The sequence below is a fragment of the Triplophysa dalaica genome, chromosome 22 (assembly GCF_015846415.1).
Source record: "Triplophysa dalaica isolate WHDGS20190420 chromosome 22, ASM1584641v1, whole genome shotgun sequence".
Taxonomy (NCBI): domain Eukaryota; kingdom Metazoa; phylum Chordata; class Actinopteri; order Cypriniformes; family Nemacheilidae; genus Triplophysa; species Triplophysa dalaica.
The window spans coordinates 15,373,331-15,391,394 of record NC_079563.1 but is presented as its reverse complement, the minus strand read 5'-3'; the positions used below and the strand labels follow the sequence as shown (position 1 = coordinate 15,391,394).

At 35.5% G+C, this 18,064-nt stretch overlaps 6 protein-coding genes across 6 annotated transcripts; 4 read left to right on the top strand and 2 right to left on the bottom strand.

The window, feature by feature from the left end:
* The first annotated feature begins 1,215 nt into the window (after nt 1-1,215).
* On the top strand, nt 1,216-2,199 carry LOC130411866 (olfactory receptor 51E2-like). Its single transcript, XM_056736850.1, has one exon. It carries the CDS (start codon nt 1,216-1,218, stop codon nt 2,197-2,199), a length of 984 nt encoding a protein of 327 aa, XP_056592828.1.
* Nucleotides 2,200-6,059: 3,860 nt separating this feature from the next.
* LOC130411874 (olfactory receptor 1-like) lies at nt 6,060-7,043 on the top strand. Its single transcript, XM_056736863.1, has one exon. The coding sequence runs from the start codon at nt 6,060-6,062 to the stop codon at nt 7,041-7,043; it is 984 nt and encodes a 327-aa protein (XP_056592841.1).
* A 1,898-nt stretch (nt 7,044-8,941) lies between these two features.
* On the top strand, nt 8,942-11,812 carry LOC130411445 (olfactory receptor 143-like). Its single transcript, XM_056736063.1, has 2 exons — nt 8,942-9,017; nt 10,797-11,812. The coding sequence occupies exons 1-2, from the start codon at nt 8,942-8,944 to the stop codon at nt 11,810-11,812; spliced, it is 1,092 nt and encodes a 363-aa protein (XP_056592041.1).
* A 983-nt stretch (nt 11,813-12,795) lies between these two features.
* On the top strand, nt 12,796-13,785 carry LOC130411444 (olfactory receptor 13C2-like). The gene has a single exon (XM_056736062.1). The coding sequence runs from the start codon at nt 12,796-12,798 to the stop codon at nt 13,783-13,785; it is 990 nt and encodes a 329-aa protein (XP_056592040.1).
* Nucleotides 13,786-14,492: 707 nt separating this feature from the next.
* Nucleotides 14,493-15,226, bottom strand: LOC130412009 (cytochrome c oxidase assembly factor 4 homolog, mitochondrial). Its single transcript, XM_056737088.1, has 2 exons — nt 15,194-15,226; nt 14,493-14,953 (listed from the first exon to the last, which is right to left on the bottom strand). The coding sequence occupies exon 2, from the start codon at nt 14,928-14,930 to the stop codon at nt 14,679-14,681; it is 252 nt and encodes an 83-aa protein (XP_056593066.1). The 5' UTR covers nt 14,931-14,953; nt 15,194-15,226; the 3' UTR covers nt 14,493-14,678.
* A 1,201-nt stretch (nt 15,227-16,427) lies between these two features.
* On the bottom strand, nt 16,428-17,402 carry LOC130411442 (olfactory receptor 2AG2-like). The gene has a single exon (XM_056736061.1). The coding sequence runs from the start codon at nt 17,400-17,402 to the stop codon at nt 16,428-16,430; it is 975 nt and encodes a 324-aa protein (XP_056592039.1).
* Between the last annotated feature and the right edge of the window lie 662 nt (nt 17,403-18,064).

Sequence of the window (18,064 nt, the reverse complement as noted above, 5' to 3'; positions counted from 1 at the left end):
AATAACCCACGATGGGGTAAAACAACCAAGGACAAGGGTATAATACATGACATCAGGGACAAGGACTAACTACACCTAACTAGACTAAGAAAAAACTTGAATTAGAAAGCACAATGGCATTCCAAGGGATCAAAATCAAGAGGGGACAGGTGCTTGCCATGAACTAATAATGAGCTCTAACAAGGAAACAAGAGGGCAGGAACAATGACATGACCGGAGAGAGAGTATGGCGAGCCACAAGTCCTAAAATAGTCTCTCTCCACATAAAACATGGAGTTCTGTCATGATTCCGCCACTAGGCCAAGAGAAACATGACATGATCTGGCAGAATCATGACAATAACCCAAACCCATAGTAATTTAGTACACAGCACAATACATGTCAGTGGGATCTCAAAAAGTATTAAAAGTAGATAAATCAATTTAGAGAAAATCAGACCCGTAGAAAGTTTTAAAGGGACAGTTCACCCAAAAATTTTAATTCTGTCATCATTGACTCACCTTTGAGTTGTTCCAAATCTGTATAAATGTATTTTTTCTGATGAATACAGAGAAGGATATTTGGAAGAATGCTTATAACCATACAGATCTCACCCCCATTGACTCCCATAGTTGGTCACATGCTTTCTTCCAAATATCTTTCTCTGTGTTTATCAGAACAAATACATTTATACAGATTTGGAATAATTTAAAGGTGAGTAAAGATGACAGAATTTTCATTTTGGGTAAATTATCCCTTTAAATTTTATTTTCCAAGGTATTCATTCTATCAGGACCATTGTTGTAAAATATTTAAAATTAGCATTTATTTAAAGTTAGCCGAATGAAACTGTTCTGGGCAAACTCTCTTCAGTGGGTGATGAAAAAAGTAAATAGTTGAATGCCTGTCCACATGGGACAGCGAGTGACAGTTTTGTGAGTGACAGTTTCGCGTTTCATGTGGTACATAGATTCCTTCTGCACCTTCTAGCGCATGTCTTTAGGGAGGAGGTGTCAAGCTCTGGAGAATGATATAATATAAATCTGTCCGATAGATGTAGAATAATGACATGCTGGCAGCTTCAGACCAGGTAGAGAATGTTCCTCCTCTAATGACTAAAACAGTGACTTTGTATTGAATGTAAGTTTTTGTAACATTATGTCTGTTCACCACTTGAAAGGAAATTCTATGATGCTGAGTGTGTTTCTCGGTTCCAGGTGACAAGAAAGCCAGAGTATGAAGTCACAATCTTCTGTAAATTTAACCTTTGTTCGTCCTGCGACCTTTTTCATTAATGGCTTTTCTGATGTCCCACATGGAAAGTATTACTATGTGTTCTTGTCTTTGGTGTACGTTGTTACTGTTTTTGGGAACTCTTTTATCATGTATATCATCTACTTGGCTCGCAGACTTCACACGGCCAAATACGTCGCTGTGTTTCACTTGGCTTTATCTGATCTCTGCGGAAGCTCTGCTTTAATTCCAAGACTCATGGATATGTTTTTGTTTAATCATCAGGAAGTTTTATATGAGGCCTGCTTGGCGAATATGTTTTTTATATACCATTTCATGAACATGCAGTCTTTAACACTACTTGCTTTGGCTTATGACAGACTGATCGCTATTTGTTTTCCTTTGAGGTATCATGCTATTGTAACCAGAACAGCCATGTGTCTGGTAATAGCGGTTATGTGGATGTTTTCTGTGACATATTTCTCTGTATATGTAAGCTTTGTGAATAGACTGTCTTTCTGTAAAACGAATGTGGTCGATAGTTATTATTGTGATCACGGTCCCATCTACAGACTAGCTTGTAATGATAATTCCTTAAATGTTTTGATCACGAAAATTACCTTTGGTCTCTTGATCTGTCTGCCGCTGATACTGATAGCCATTTCATATCTCTGTATATGTTTGGCATTGCGTAGAATTGCACACGGAGGTGACCGGAAAAAAGCCTTGAAAACTTTAACTTCACATCTTATTTTGGTGGCCATTTTTTATCTCCCGACATTAAGCCTTAATGCTCTAGGTTTTACCACACCCATGCATCCAAATGCCCGGATCATTAACAATTCCCTGACACAGACAATACCGCCCATGCTGAATCCAATTATATACACTTTAAAGACAGAAGAGGTCATGCAATCCATAAAAGAACTGTACAAACGCAACAATGTGAATGTTACTACAGAAAAAAAAGATCAAATGCTTTCATAGAAAAAAATTCATGAATTCAGTTTTAAGCATGCATCATTGTGTAAGATACACTTGGGAAGACATTTTGTTCAAAATGTTATTATTAATTGTTCATTATCTGTAATTGTTTGTAATATTTGTGCTACTGTAACTTAGGTTGTTAATCAGTTTTTCTTTAGACATACTGCTTAAATGAATAGTCATTATTTTACTATTCAAACAAATGCATTTTATTGATGCTGAGTATCACTCAACTGTATGGGCAATGCATTTACTTACAGGATGCAATTCAATTTTGTCACAAGACGAATATTAAATGAAATGTTCATATACTGTTCATTATCATTTATATACACCTAACCCACAAATACAGTACACTTTTTTATCCTTAAAAAAAGTATTGTGCAGTTAACTTAATACAGCGATGTAGTCAGATGAACAGTTTCACTGAAATACGGTATATTTTATAAAAAAAATTATAACACTAATAATTTACCGTGGAATTTACAATGTACTCTAAGAAACTACAAAAATAACCATGGTAGCCTTTAAAAAAAATAATAGTACCAGGTTCTTTTGTTTCTAAATAAGAGAAAATCTCAAATTAAAATAAGATATTGTTTTAGTAAGAAAAAATAGAAAACATAGTAACATTTTGCTTTGCATAAGAATCCTTTTGGGGGGACTGGTTAAAATCTTGTAAGTGAGACTGTTATATCTCATACTTTGAAATAACATTATTGCAACCACATTGAATTACTTTGTCCAAATGACCGCAATTTCTGTACCGATTCCCTACCTTCCTGAATCCTGTCATTCTAAATCATTCTAAAGACATACAAGTTTGTCCAGTCCATGAAAACACTATAAACATATACTGTGAATGTTAACACAGAAAAATATTAAAATGCATTAGGAAAACAAATATTTACATATTTATGAGTACAGAAGCAGGTGGAGATGCATTTTCCGTTCAATATTATTGTTAGTAGATTTTTATTAGGCGTCTTGCATTAATAACACTCTGTGTTTGTTACAAATATATGATTGGTTATGTATTCCGTTATAAGGCTTATTTTCGAATAATTGGCGATATGTATTACAGTGCTTGATATTTTGAAAAATATTTCACCTGTGTTTGTGTTTTTAGTGGCCGAATACTGTAGTTTATTAACCTCAGGAAACTGCACTATGTACTACATTTTAGGAAAGTGGTTTGAATACAACAGAAGAAGCGTTTGCATTAAATATTCTTGTCTTTGTGGTTGTTTTAGGGAATTATTTTCTTATGGGTATCATTTTCAGACCTGCAGACTTCGCACAGAGAAAGACAGAATATTGCTATAAAACAGGGGTTCCCAAACTTTTAAGCCCACAACCCACAAAATAACAGTGCCAGTGATTTGAGACCCCCACTATCTAAGGAGGTGGTTAAAATATACAAACGTTGTGCGCAACTGTGCACTTGCAATTATTAGGTCTTTCCAAAGATGTGCATAATGACAACACAAAAGAACACAGTCTTACATTGTATTATATTATAGTAATTTGATCCTTACTTTACTTGTTGTTATCCGTAAACTATGAACTATTACTACAGATCTACTACAGACTACATCAAACTGATTTGAAAGCTGATGGATGTCCTATTTATACAAACACCGGCCTCTTTTCGTAGTAGTCGTACCTAAGGTGATGGCCTTTCCGACTGTGATGCTTCTCCCCTCCTCCACTGCCCTCCATGCGTTCTCTTCGAGGTCAATATTAACCAACATCTCATTTCGCCAAAATAAAAATATCCCAAACTTAATCCCTGAAAAATAATATGCGTGCACATATGGAATGTTTAACGTGGTGCTGTAAGTTGACTTACTGCATTGTTTGGTAATGTCAATAATGTGACAAAATCACCTCTGGGGTCACATTGGAGGGGAAGGAAATTCGAAAGTGCGTTAGACCAAATGTATTCCAAAAAGTAACAATTACAAATATTGTGTTTTGTATACAAAAAATCTGTATACAGTTCTGTGTTCTGATGAATACACAGAAGGATATGTGAAAGAATGCTTATAACCAAACAGATCTTACCCTCATTGACTCCCATAGTTGGTCACATGCTTTCTTCCAAATATCTTTCTCTGTGTTCATGAGAACAAATACATTTATACAGATTTGGAATAACTCAAGGTGAGTAAAGATGACAGAATTTTCATTTTGGGTAAATGATCCCTTTAAATTCCATTATCCAAGGTATTCATTCTGTCAGGACCATTGTCGTAAAATATTTAACATTAGCATTTATTTAAGGTTAGCTGAATGAAACTGTTCTGGCCAAACTCTCTTTCCATCAATTCAGCCTTGCATGGACATAGCGGGAGCGCAGCAATACATTTTAGCCCCCACCTGGGGAACCAGAACAGTTTATGATGCATAACAGGATTAAATTAAATGATCTGAAAGATACAGGCAGATAAGGAGAACATGGGGATGGAGGTGGGTTTGAGCGCAGCATGATTAGGCTGATAAGGAGTAAAGAAATGCATCTTAAATAGGATGCAGTCTAGTGTGTGTTCTATGACTATTGGTTGACGTTGATTAGCAGCACCTGATGTGATCGGCTGATACACACACGTGACCTGCCAGAAATGTAAGCTTCAGCGCAAGTTGTGCCAGGAAGACTCAACCTTGCATCAATCACTACATATAGACCTAACCAATCACCATCTAACATCGGAATATATAAAAACTCCACTTACCCTCTGTTTGCATTTGCAGTTGAAGTAGCAGACATTCACCCCCATCCTCACCACCACCACCAGGATGGTCCCTGTCCATTAATACCAGCGGGGGTGGCTGCGCCGCTGCCTTCATTTTCAGGCAGGAAGTGCAGGAATTCTTCACCTTCTTAATGCGAGCTACGGACAGGGCCTACGCCTAGGAACTATATACACATAGTCGCTTGATATTGTGTATCATCTTTTCATATTTGTCCAAAGAGGTAATATAATAAATCATTGCGTATGCAAATAGTGGGAGGTCCATTTGCACCCGGTTTTTAAACAACATCGTTGTCTAATGGGGAAATGCAAGTTTTCTTGCAAATTGTTGGAGGATAAGGAGTCGGAACCATGGCTGAGGGCCGTCTCTGGGAATAAACGTGAGGCCTAGCATACTGCTTTGTGTTGAAATTAGCGTAGCCTTGATGGGGATCAACACTGTCTGGTCCCACATGCTACGCGTTAGCCAAAAAGCTTGTTTCTCTTTCTAATAATCCTTGCATTGGGTTAGTCACTTAATTAATTCTCTTGTGCTTCGTTCCCACCCTTCTGAATTATGTCGCATAAATGAGAAGTTATCGCAAAGTGGCGAGGAGGTCTTAAAATATATGTAAAGAGTTTAAAAAAGGGCTTATATGCTCTTAGCTCCATGATTCCTATACATACCCTGTTACATGTTAAAGATGAAGTCTACACGCTTGTTTGTGACATAAAGCTTCACATCATGCGTGTCTCTTCAGTGGGTGATAAAAAAAGTAAATAGTTGAATGCCTGTCCACATGGGACAGCGAGCGACAGTTTTGTGAGTGACAGTTTCGCGTTTCATGCGTGTACATAGATTCCTTCTGCACCTTCTAGCGCATGTCTTTAGGGAGGAGGTGTCAAGCTCTGGACAATGATATAATATAAATCTGGCCGATAGATGTAGAATAATGACATGCTGGCAGCTTCAGACCAGGTAGAGAATGTTCCTCCTCTAATGACTAAAACAGTGACTTTGTATTGAATGTAAGTTTTTGTAACATTATGTCTGTTCACCACTTGAAAGGAAATTCTATGATGCTGAGTGTGTTTCTCGGTTCCAGGTGACACGAAAGCCAGAGCATGAAGTCACAATCTTCTGTAAATTTAACCTTTGTTCGTCCTGCGACCTTTTTCATTAATGGCTTTTCTGATGTCCCACATGGAAAGTATTATTATGTGTTCTTGTGTTTGGTGTACGCTGTTACTGTTTTTGGGAACTCTTTTATCATGTATATCATCTACTTGGCTCGCAGACTTCACACGGCCAAATACGTCGCTGTGTTTCACTTGGCTTTATCTGATCTCTGCGGAAGCTCTGCGTTAATTCCAAGACTCATCGATATGTTTTTCTTCAATCATCAAGAAGTTTTATATGAGGCCTGCTTGGCGAATATGTTTTTTATATATCATTTCATGAACATGCAGTCTTTAACACTACTTGCTTTGGCTTATGACAGACTGATCGCTATTTGTTTTCCTTTGAGGTATAATTCCATTGTAAGCAGAACAGCCATGTGTCTGGTAATAGCGGTTATGTGGATGTTTTCTGTGACATATTTCTCTGTATATGTAAGCTTTGTGAATAGACTGTCTTTCTGTAAAACGAATGTGGTCGATAGTTATTATTGTGATCACGGTCCCATCTACAGACTAGCTTGTAATGATAATTCCTTAAATGTTTTGATCATGAAAATTACCTTTGGTCTCTTGATCTGTCTGCCGCTGATACTGATAGCCATTTCATATCTATGTATATGTTTGGCATTGAGTAGAATTGCACACGGTGGTGACCGGAAAAAAGCCTTGAAAACTTTAACTTCACATCTTATTTTGGTGGCCCTTTTTTATCTCCCGACATTAAGCCTTAATGCTCTAGGTTTTACCACACCCATTCATCCAAACGCCCGGATCATTAACAATTCCCTGACACAGACGATACCGCCAATGCTGAATCCCATCATATACACTTTAAAGACAGAAGAGGTCATGCAATCCATAAAAGAACTGTACAAACGCAACAAGGTGAATGTTACTACAGAAAAAAAAGATCAAATGCTTTCATAGAAAAAAATTCATGAATTCAGTTTTAAGCATGCATCATTGTGTAAGATACACCTGGGAAGACATTTTGTTCAAAATGTTATTATTAATTGTTCATTATCTGTAACTGTTTGTTATATTTGTGCTACTGTAACTTAGGTTATTAATCAGTTTTTCTATTTTTAAAATGTTTATTTAGACATTCTGCTTAAATGAATAGTCATTATTTTACTATTCAAACAAATGTAATTTATTGATGCTGAGTATCACTCAACTGTATGGGCAATGCATTTACTTACAGGATGCAAATAAATTTTGTCACAAGACGAATATTTAATGAAATGTTCTTTCACTGTACATTATCTTTTATTTACACCTAACCCACAAATACAGTACACTTTTTTATCCTTAAAAAAAGTATTGTGCAGTTAACTTAATACAGCGATGTAGTCAGATGTACAGTTTCATTGACATACTGTATATTTTATAAAAAATTATTATTACCCTAATAATTTACCGTGGTATCTATAATTTACTGTAAGAAACTACAAAAATAACCATGGTAGCCTTTTAAAAAAATATATCCTTTTGAGGAATAGTGGCATTCAATTCTAGATAACAGAAAATCTCGAATTAAAATAAGAAAATAAGATATTGTTTTAGTTAGAAAAAATAGAAAACATAGTAACATTTTGCTTTGCATAAGAATCCTTTTGGGGGGGACCGGATCAAATCATGTTAGTCGGAATGTTATATCTCACACTTTGAAATAAAATTATTGCAACCACATCAGACATTACAATCGTCTGATGTAAGAAACAGGTGGAGATGCATTTTCTGCTCAATACTATTGTTTATAGATTTTTATTAGGCCTATTTGCATTAATAACAGTCTGTGTTTGTTACAAATATATGATTGGTTTTGAATTCAGCTATAAGGCTTATTTTAGAACAATTGGCGATATGTATTACAGTGCTTGAAAAATATTTCACCTGTGTTTGTGTTTTTGTGGCCGAATACTGTAGTTTATTAACCTCAGGAATCTGCACTATGTACTACATTTTAGAAAACAGGTTTGAATACAACAGAAGAAGCGTTTGAATTAAATATTCTTGTCTTTATGGTTGATTTAGGGAATTATTTTCTTATGGATATCATTTTCTGACCTGCAGACTTCACACAGAGAAAGACAGAATATCGCTATAAGACAGGGGTTCCCAAACTTTTAAGCCCACGAACCCCAAAATAACAATGCCAGTGAGTTGAGACCCCCACTGTCTTCAGAGGTGGTTAAAATATACAAAAGTTGTGCACATGCACTTATTAGGTCTTTATAAAGACACGCATAATGACAACACAAAAGAACACAGTCTTACATTATATTATATAACAGAAATTTGATCATTACTCTACTTGTTGTTATCCGTGGTGCTGTAAATTGACTCACTGCATTGTTTGGTAATATCGATAATGTGACAAAATCACCTCAGGGGTCACAATGGAGGGGTTTTATACATGCCCATGTTTATTGTTTTAACTGTAATGCACCACAACAGCCAAGTGACTTGCGCGACTTACCTTATTCCCCTTAGCTACCCATTGAGGGGCGCAATCCACAGTTTGGGAACCCAAACCTCTGATCTAAAGGTCCATGCATCATCATGGCCGCTCTGCAGAATTAAGGGATGTTTTTACACTTATCCTTATAGAAAACCTCATGGAGTGCACAGCATGTTGTATTTCTAGCTCTACTTTTCACATTTTCAATAAAAATATTGCAATATATCACAAATGTGTATTGTATTGATATTCATGGCAATATATTGTAACGTGACCCAACTACAGTACATTTACATTGCAGACGCTTTTATCTAAAGTGACAAGCATTGCATTGTACTATCTTTTTTCCATCTCTTACTATATGCAATCCCCTGGGATCAAACCCATGACCTTGGCAATGCTAGCCACAGCAAAGATATCTATCATCTGGGGAGTTGGTAAAGCTCTAATTTTTTACAATAGAAAGTTTATTTCTGGAAGATTTTGGGAACACCTGCATGACATCCTTTTAGACATCAGAAAATGCAAGCATTCCGGTACACTTCACTATTCTTTTACAGTTGTGGTCCAGATCACTCTTTTAAGAATAGCCTGAGGTGTCAAAAACCTCATTCTTATAAAGTACATGGATTCTTTTCCCTCGTAGGACAGGGACAGGCCATTTTGTAAGTTCCACCTCAGACCTCCTGTATGCATCCAGAGTCACAGTGCAGATATATTGACACCTAGTGGCACACAGTTCATGGCGGCAATGAAAAGGTCGTCAGTTATGGATGCTGTTTTGTTCACATTCAGCCACAATGATTTCCCAAAGTAAAAGTGTGTGATCAACACAATGAAAGTGACAATTGGATTTTTTTATATATGTAAATATTTGTACAGATTTTGTTTATTTGCTTTGTACCGTTAAATCGTAATTATCGATATAAACTCAAAATGTTCTGGACCTATAAACTAAAACACTGATGCTACATGAAAATAAATATTAGGCCTACCACGATAATTAGCACCACAGAATTTTACAAGAACTACAGTATAATACGGTCGGGTGAAACAAATATTTGTTAGAGTGTATTATACTTTAAAAGTAAAAAATGTACTCTAATTTTAAAAGAAATTTTACACATTTTCAAAATCACTGCTCACTAATTTTAAAACTTGGAAAATAATCACTGATCACACAAGGATTGGCAATACTTTGCTTTGATTGGTCTATTGACTGCTATGAAGGGGCGTATCATTATTAGAAGGCGTCAGCTGGTAAAAGGCTAAAACAATTGACACCACTCCATGCAGTATATATGTATCGGCTCAGGAAAACTGAGCACGGCAAATCTATGCAAGATATTTCGCTGTCCTTCACCTTTTTGTGAGTCATCACTTTCTGTGAGTAATTCCTAGAGTTTTCATGACCCTAAACTTTATGTTTTATATCATATGCGTTGTAATGTTTGCAACAGAGAATGTCATTATTTTTCCAGACTTGATTTCTTACCACAGTAAATAACATTGTGTTTCTGTCCAAACAGGATGATTGAGGTCATTTGACCATGATTCAAAACGTCACTGAAAACATTTCCTTCCTGTCTGCTGGATTGTTTGGTATACCTTATACTAATATGTATTGCTTTTTGTCTGTATTGTAACTGTTCTAGGAAACTCCTACCTAATGTTTGTTATTAATTACAAACATCTGTGAGCTTTAATCCCTCAGGCATCTGGATTTTCTGAGTTGTTGGAACCAGTTAATCCTATTTGGATTGTGCAAGTGTTCAAAATTCTCTATTTCTAAAAAACAGAGCAAAAACTCTCACTTTTCTTTCTCATGACATTTTATCAAGTTCTGTGGTCATAATTGTTAATTTCTCCTGTGATCACAAGTTCTTTTTGAATCTTTACACATCCATAACTTTCCAAGTTTTGTGACGGTACAAAAAACTGTCATTTAGCATTTTGTAGAATGTTATATAATTTCTAAGTAAGACAATCATTTTTGTATAAATTTGTATCATATGTATATCATGTTGTGTAAATTATATGTTAAATGTTTAAGGGATTTTTATAGCATAAGTATATTTAAAACATATTTTCACATCTTTTTTATGAAGGAGCATAAATAATGTTGTACCCACAGCATGTTATGTTCACATAATTGTGAGCTGGAAATGAAATCGTTGCGATCATTTTGCATTTCTAAAACCAGTTCTTTATCATAGGTGATGCACAAAACCGGACATCGGACAACTTAACTACGGCTTCATCTGCTAATTCAACCTTTGTTCGTCCTCCAGCATTCTTCATTAATGGATTTTCCAATATTCCACATGCAAAGTATTACTATTTGTTCTTGTGTTTGGTGTACACTGTCACTGTTTTTGGGAATTCTTTCATCATGTCGACCATATATTTGGCCCGCAGACTTCACACAGCTAAATATGTTGCTGTCTTTCATCTGGCTTTATGTGATATCTGCGGAAGCTCTGCGCTGATTCCAAAACTCATAGACATGTTTTTGTTTGATAATCAGTATGTTTCATATGAATCTTGTTTGGCTAACATGTTTTTTGTATTGCATTTTATGAACCTGCAGTCCTTTACACTCCTCATATTGGCTTACGACCGTGTGATTGCTATTTGTTGTCCCCTTAAGTACCATGCCATCATAACCAAATCATCCATATCCTGCATTTTATGTGCATCCTGGATTTGTTCATTCATTTTATTTACTGCACTTGTAGGGTTGGTCAATAGACTCTCGTTTTGTAGATCTATTGTTGTGAATAGTTATTACTGTGAACACGGCCCTGTCATTAGCCTTTCCTGTAACAATAATTCGATAAATTATTATTTGGCATATCTTTTTTTTGGCCTCTTGATTTGCGCACCAGTGGCGCTGATAAGCATTTCATATTTGTGCATTGCTGCAGCATTGCTTAAAATTGCACATGGCACTGACCGAATGAAAGCCATGAAAACCTGTACCTCCCATCTTGCATTGGTGGCCATTTTTTATCTCCCAATTTTAAGTGTGAATGTTAAATCCATCTCAACATCTATTGATCCAAATGCCCGGATCATTAACAATTCCCTGACGCAGATAATACCACCCATGCTGAATCCCATCATATACACTCTAAAGACAGAAGAGGTCCTGCAATCCATAAAAGAACTGTACAAACGAAACAAAGTGGCCACCAATGCAAAACGGAAAAATGTAATGAGAAATACATAAATGTTTATTTCAGTGAGCGAGGAATGTACAGAACCAAACATATTTACATTTATATTTCTGTTTGTTTACTAGTGTTATAATGAAAATGTTATGCTGCTGTTACATGTCATAAATATTCTGATGAAAGAATTTAACTGGTTGAAAGGACCCGCTTACTTGATGTGTTACGTATGAATTCATATGTGGATAAAATAAAACGTTACGCTGTTCCAATAAAATATTTTGTTTGTAATTACACAATTTGTTAAAGCTTCAGCTTTGTGATTTCAAAAGGCAATTTAGGTCAATTTTACCATACTGACCAACAGACCAAACAGACCAAACTGTTAATACTGGCTCTCTTTACTCAGTCAAATTAACACCATACATGGCGACATTTTCTAAATATTTTGTAACACTAAAAGCAATATGCTATATTAAACAAAAAAATATTCTGCTATCTCACTGGACCCTCTGTGACTATAATGGCCATGTTCTTTGCTTTGATTTACTGAATGTCTCTGTAGAGCCATGACGCATGCATATTCAGCAATGGACAGAATGGTAATATATAGTCATTTCACTGCTCTGTGTGTCACTTCTTCCCAGAGGGCGATTGTGCTATCCTTCACCTCTCTGTAAGTATACTGTGCATAAATAATACAGCAATTACTATCGTTAGAATTTTATTTATGAAATGAGCAATATACTTTGGGTTTTGCAGATATCTAATCAATAAAAAGTGAACCTTTGAGACACAATATACATATTTTTAACTAAAAAATATATATTTTTTAACGATATTAAACTATACATAAGGAATTGAAGCTTTTCATATAGCCTACTGAAAAACAGAAGCACTTGGTTCCAACAGAAAGTCATGTTTTGTTTAAAATATATTGCATTGTTTTACCCAATGTATTCGCATATATGTTTATTTCATGTGAACTAAAATAAGAGTATTTTTCTACACTGATTAACATGTTATCTTCAGTCCAGGCAGAATGAGTACAGGATCAGCAAGTGAACGGACCATTATTTCAGGGGTCAGTGAAAACAAAAATATTTCCATCCCAACCTACTTCTACATCAGTGGATTTTCTGGTATACCTCACATGACATACTATTATGTATTCCTGTTTTTTGTGTATGTAATTTCATTGCTTGGAAACTCGTGCCTCATGTTTGTTATCATTTCGGACCGAAATCTTCACACTCCTAAATATATTGCTGTATTTAATTTGTCATTTACTGACATTTGTGAAAGCACAGCTCTTATCCCTCAACTGCTGGACTCCTTTTTGTTTGGGAATCAGATGATGCCGTACGGATTGTGCTTGTGCAGCATGTTCTCTGTTTTACTGTTTCTTACTGTACAGTCATTAACTCTTACTATTTTATCTTATGACAGATTAGTGGCCATATGTTTACCACTGAGGTACCATATGATTGTTACTCATAGATCAATGTTTGCTATAATCGCTGCTGCATGGAAACTGGCGCTTGTGATGGATATCATTGCTATCGTTTTCATAAGCAGACTCTCTTTCTGTAGACACATTGTTATCATAAACAGTTTCTATTGTGATCATGGGCCTGTATTTCGATCTGCATGTAGTAATAACTTTCCTAGTAGCGTGATGAGCTTTGCTAGCCCTGTATTGGTTCTCTGGTTCCCGCTATGTTTTATTGTCTTCTCATATACATGCATAGCAGTGATTTTATACAGAATTACAGCCCCAAAGGACCGTCGAAAAGCCACAAAGACGTGTAGTGGACATTTAATGTTAGTGTCTATATTTTATTTGCCCATTTGTTTAACATATGCTTTAGGGCCGATTGTGGACACAAACAGTAGGATCATTAATCTCTCTTTGACCTCTGCCCTTCCTCCGATGCTTAATCCTATAATCTACACATTCATGACAGAAGAGTTTATGGTGTCTTTAAAAAAGCATTTAAAAAGAGGCATCATATATCCATCTAGAAGATAATTCTGTATTTTAAAATTCCAGTGATATTATTATGATTTATTAATGTTTTAATTATGAGATTATGAACCGTGCTTAAATGATGTAGCATATTATTCAGTCTTAAATAATACGTAAATAAATAATTTTGTCAAATAGACAAACTGTCTGTACACCATACACAGTTGAATAAGCAAAGATACACTTACAGTACCTCTACTCTTGTGCAAAAAATATACGGATTATAAAAATTAGACACTGTATCCCCACATTCTTTTTAATGGGATGTATTTGTGTGGTGCGAAATAATGTAAATTTCTCTGGATTGTTACACTGCTTCAAACATAATCACCCTTTATATAAAAAGTTACCTGTTTACAAGTTGAATTATGTTGTGAGCATGCTAGACATTGAATCCAGTCAAATTGCTTTTGGATTAAAATGGGCTCCAACTCTAATAATAAACAGTTTTTACATTTGTGTTCTTGTCTGTATAATTTTTTTATATATTATATAGTGTGCGTAGGCTGGTTATGTCAACTTTTCATAAAAGTCAATGCTCACTTTTCATAAAGATGTTATTTTCCCACCAACAGGGTATTCATTTAACTTTCGAAGATAACTTTGCAAAGGAACTGCCTTTAAGAAATGTTGAATGATCCTCTTTTGTAAGACACTTTGTAGAGGTGTCTGTTTAATAAGTTAGGTTATGTTTAAAAGGTTATACTCTCTTTAAAACGTAATTTGAAATCACAATGTTTAATTATAAATTTTAAATGAAAGATAAACGAATATGATATTGAAAAATCGCTTCAAGGATTATTATTTCATCCAATGAATGTTGGGTACAACGACAGACCGTGCTGCTTCAAAACAATGTGCTTTAATAAGAGAATGAGAAATCGGAGGCCTGTGTATCAGTCAGATTGGGCCGTCGAGGTCCTATGTTTCAGCAGCTGTTCTTTGCGAGTGTTTTGGTAGGTGGACATGCACTCTTTAAACTTCTGAACCAGTGTCTGACATTTCCTCCAGTCCTGATTCTCTGCCATGCATTCCTGCAGAGAGTAATGCAGCTCTGCGCAGCCTGTCTGCGCTATCATCTGATCCACCGGGTCATCTTCATCACTGGATCTGCTCCGGTCATGCGGGGACGAAGGAGCGGACGCCATTTCACAGCAAAGATAAATACAACCTGACAAGATGTAAGGAGAACAGTAAGTTTTTTCGAGAGGGCGTCAGATGAAACATATCAAATGTATTAAAATGAAAAGCAGCGATAACACGCGGATTGTACACAAAACAGTATATTTGTATATTTTAAAGTAGAGTGTAACGGGCAGTGAATGTCTGAAAGATTAATATAAAGTAATAATAAGTAATAATATTAATTTTCTCAAGTAGAAAATTTTACGTAAAAGCGTCAAGGACTTACATAAAGTCTTCACGGCGTTTCTACACGGACGTATTTTACGCAACGGCCAGGAAATGTGTTACATTGTAAAAGGTCCGTGTTATCGACGACAGTAGATGTTATTACACATGTCGTCCAACAGAGGGAGGTGTTGACTTGTTTATTAAATGCAACTACGTTACAGCAGATTAAAGAGCGTCTCGTTTCTTAGAGCAGCCTCAGTAAAATGATCTTTTGATTTAATTTATTTTGTAGTGATACTTAAAATAAAATAACTAAAAAAGTGAGTATCACCCTTAACCTTGTTTTATTCTTAATTAACTTGTATTTGGCTAGATCAAGTGTATGAACGAATGCGGACATTAGTGACAACTCTATCTCAGATATTATTTCTCTGCTAATTGTTTCTTGTCTAAGAATCGTAAATATTTTTAATGAACTTTGAGAAGAGTGAACATACTGAAATTATACTAAATTCAATATTAATAATGCATACAGAATACAGATGTTGCACAATCAAAAGCAAAAAGGAATAACATTCTTACCAAATATTGCAAATTATTTAGGTTCAGTATGACCAAGTATGAGTTTGAGTATTCAGTATGAGATCAAAAGACAATTTTAGATAAAGATTTTATTAAAAGCAATGTACATGTACTGTATGCCAACCAATATTAAACATTGCCCCAAATAGCATTAGAAATAATCTCATATCATTTTAAAATTATACGTTGGATGTTGCATTTTACATCGTAATATAGGAAAGACAAAATAACTATATTTAAACAGTCAAACAATAACACTGTGTCCAGGGCCTGTATTTAAACCAGTTGACATAAAAGGAAAAATTGTAGAACAGGTTTTTAATATTAAATATTTAGGTACAATCAGAACCTAACGTAGAGTCCATTCATAGGAAGGCAAGACAATGCCTTGGTCTTCTCAGGAAACTGAGGAGCTTTAAAATTAGTACACGCACTCTGACTATGGTAAATAGATCAATTATTGAGAGTATCCTCACATATAATATTGTCTCATGGCACGGTAATCTAACAGTCAAACAGAAATTAATTAAATTTCACAAATAATAATCAAGCAAACAAAATAACTGGACATAAACAACATTCAAATCAGTGTTAATTTGAGTTTTCTGATATTATCTAATTTTGTTTGTGTACTTTTTATGTCTACTATACCTATGCCACCAGCGTCAAAGTTATTATTCTAATAATAATAATTTAATCTACATTAATGTTCATTTTGGTAGTGGATGGACAGACAGCCTCTGAATAAACAAAACATAAACTCTGATTCTAATCTCTTTAGTTTTCAGAGAGTAGAGAATGGGATTCACACAGGGTGTAAGACAAGAAGTGATGGACAGCACCACCGCTCTTACATTAGGATTTATAACAATTCCAAAAAAACCAAGATTAAAAACGATCGAAACAGGGATAAAAAACAGCGCCACCAATATAAGGTGCTCTGAGCACGTAGCCAGTGCTTTATATCTGTTCTGAATGCTTTTCATTCTGAACACACAGATCAGTATACACGTATATGTTAAGAAAATAAAACTGAAAGGTAGAAACATTAGGAGTATGGATAAACTGGTGGCAAAAATCCATTGCTGGGAATTATCACTGCATGCAAGCCTGAAAACAGGAGCATAGTCACAAAAATAACTGTTGACCTTCACCGAGCCGCAAAATGATAAGTATGTAATGGATGTAGGGCCATAAATAACAACACCAATGGCAAAACACCAAATCCCACCTATAATATAAGCCATTTTGGTGTTGGTGTTCAATGTCTCCTGTCTCAAAGGGAAGCAAATTGCTATCATCCTGTCATAAGCCAAAACACACAGCGACATGGATTCGAGTGATAAAAAAGCATAGTAAGTGTACATTTGCAAAAGGCACCATTTGAACGGTACAAAATTGTCCAGAAAAAGATACGCCTTTATCATGCTGGGCACAAGAGAACTGCTGAGCACAAGATCAACCACGGCCAGGTTCCCAACGGCCATGAACTTTGGGATGTGTAGACGACGTTCATTGAAAATGATGCTGATGAGAAAAACGTTGCAAATTATTGTAAACATGTAAAGTACAGAAAGAAAAATGACGTAGATGTTGGTGTGCGGCATAGAGTTCAGTCCTATGATATAAAAGCCTGGAGGATGAATACGGGTATTGTTAGGAAGCTCGTTCCCGGCGCTCTGCATTGTTTTCCTCTTCTTGCGGTCCAGCTTATTATAGCAGCTTGCTTTGCTTTTACTGGACGGGCTCCCAGATACCTGCAGGTGTCCAGAAACCACAAACAATTAAATTCACATCTTTAATATACAAGTGCATGTAAGAACATTTTAAAACGCTCAACAATGAAAATGCATGTACATACATACAAATTTGGTAGTTTGTGAATAAGGCCTGTGTTGTGTCCTCCTGTTTTCTTCAGCTCAACAGCTCTGTGAATCCTTTTACTCAACCATTTTGGGGAAATATATGCCCAATTTGTTCTCCAGAGGTGTCATTAGAAAGAAAATTACCGGTAGTATCTACAGTCTTGGGAGAAAAGACGTTCATTAGTGTACTTTTACCCCACTAATGACTGATATACTTTACTTATAACTAAGTGTAACTATAGTAATTAGGCTTTGTTTTTGTGTTTATTTTCTGTAACAACAATAAACTCTCCCTTTGGAATAATGTAAGACCGTGAAGTCCATACAAAGCGGGAAAGATATATAGAGTATATCTAAAGGTACTGTAAAGGCATCAAAATATCTTATGAAGTAAAAAAAGGATAAATTTAGCTTTAGTTGTTTGGTGTATTTTTCTCATGACAGTAATTTGTCATGTTGCTTCTGACGGCTGATTTTCTTCA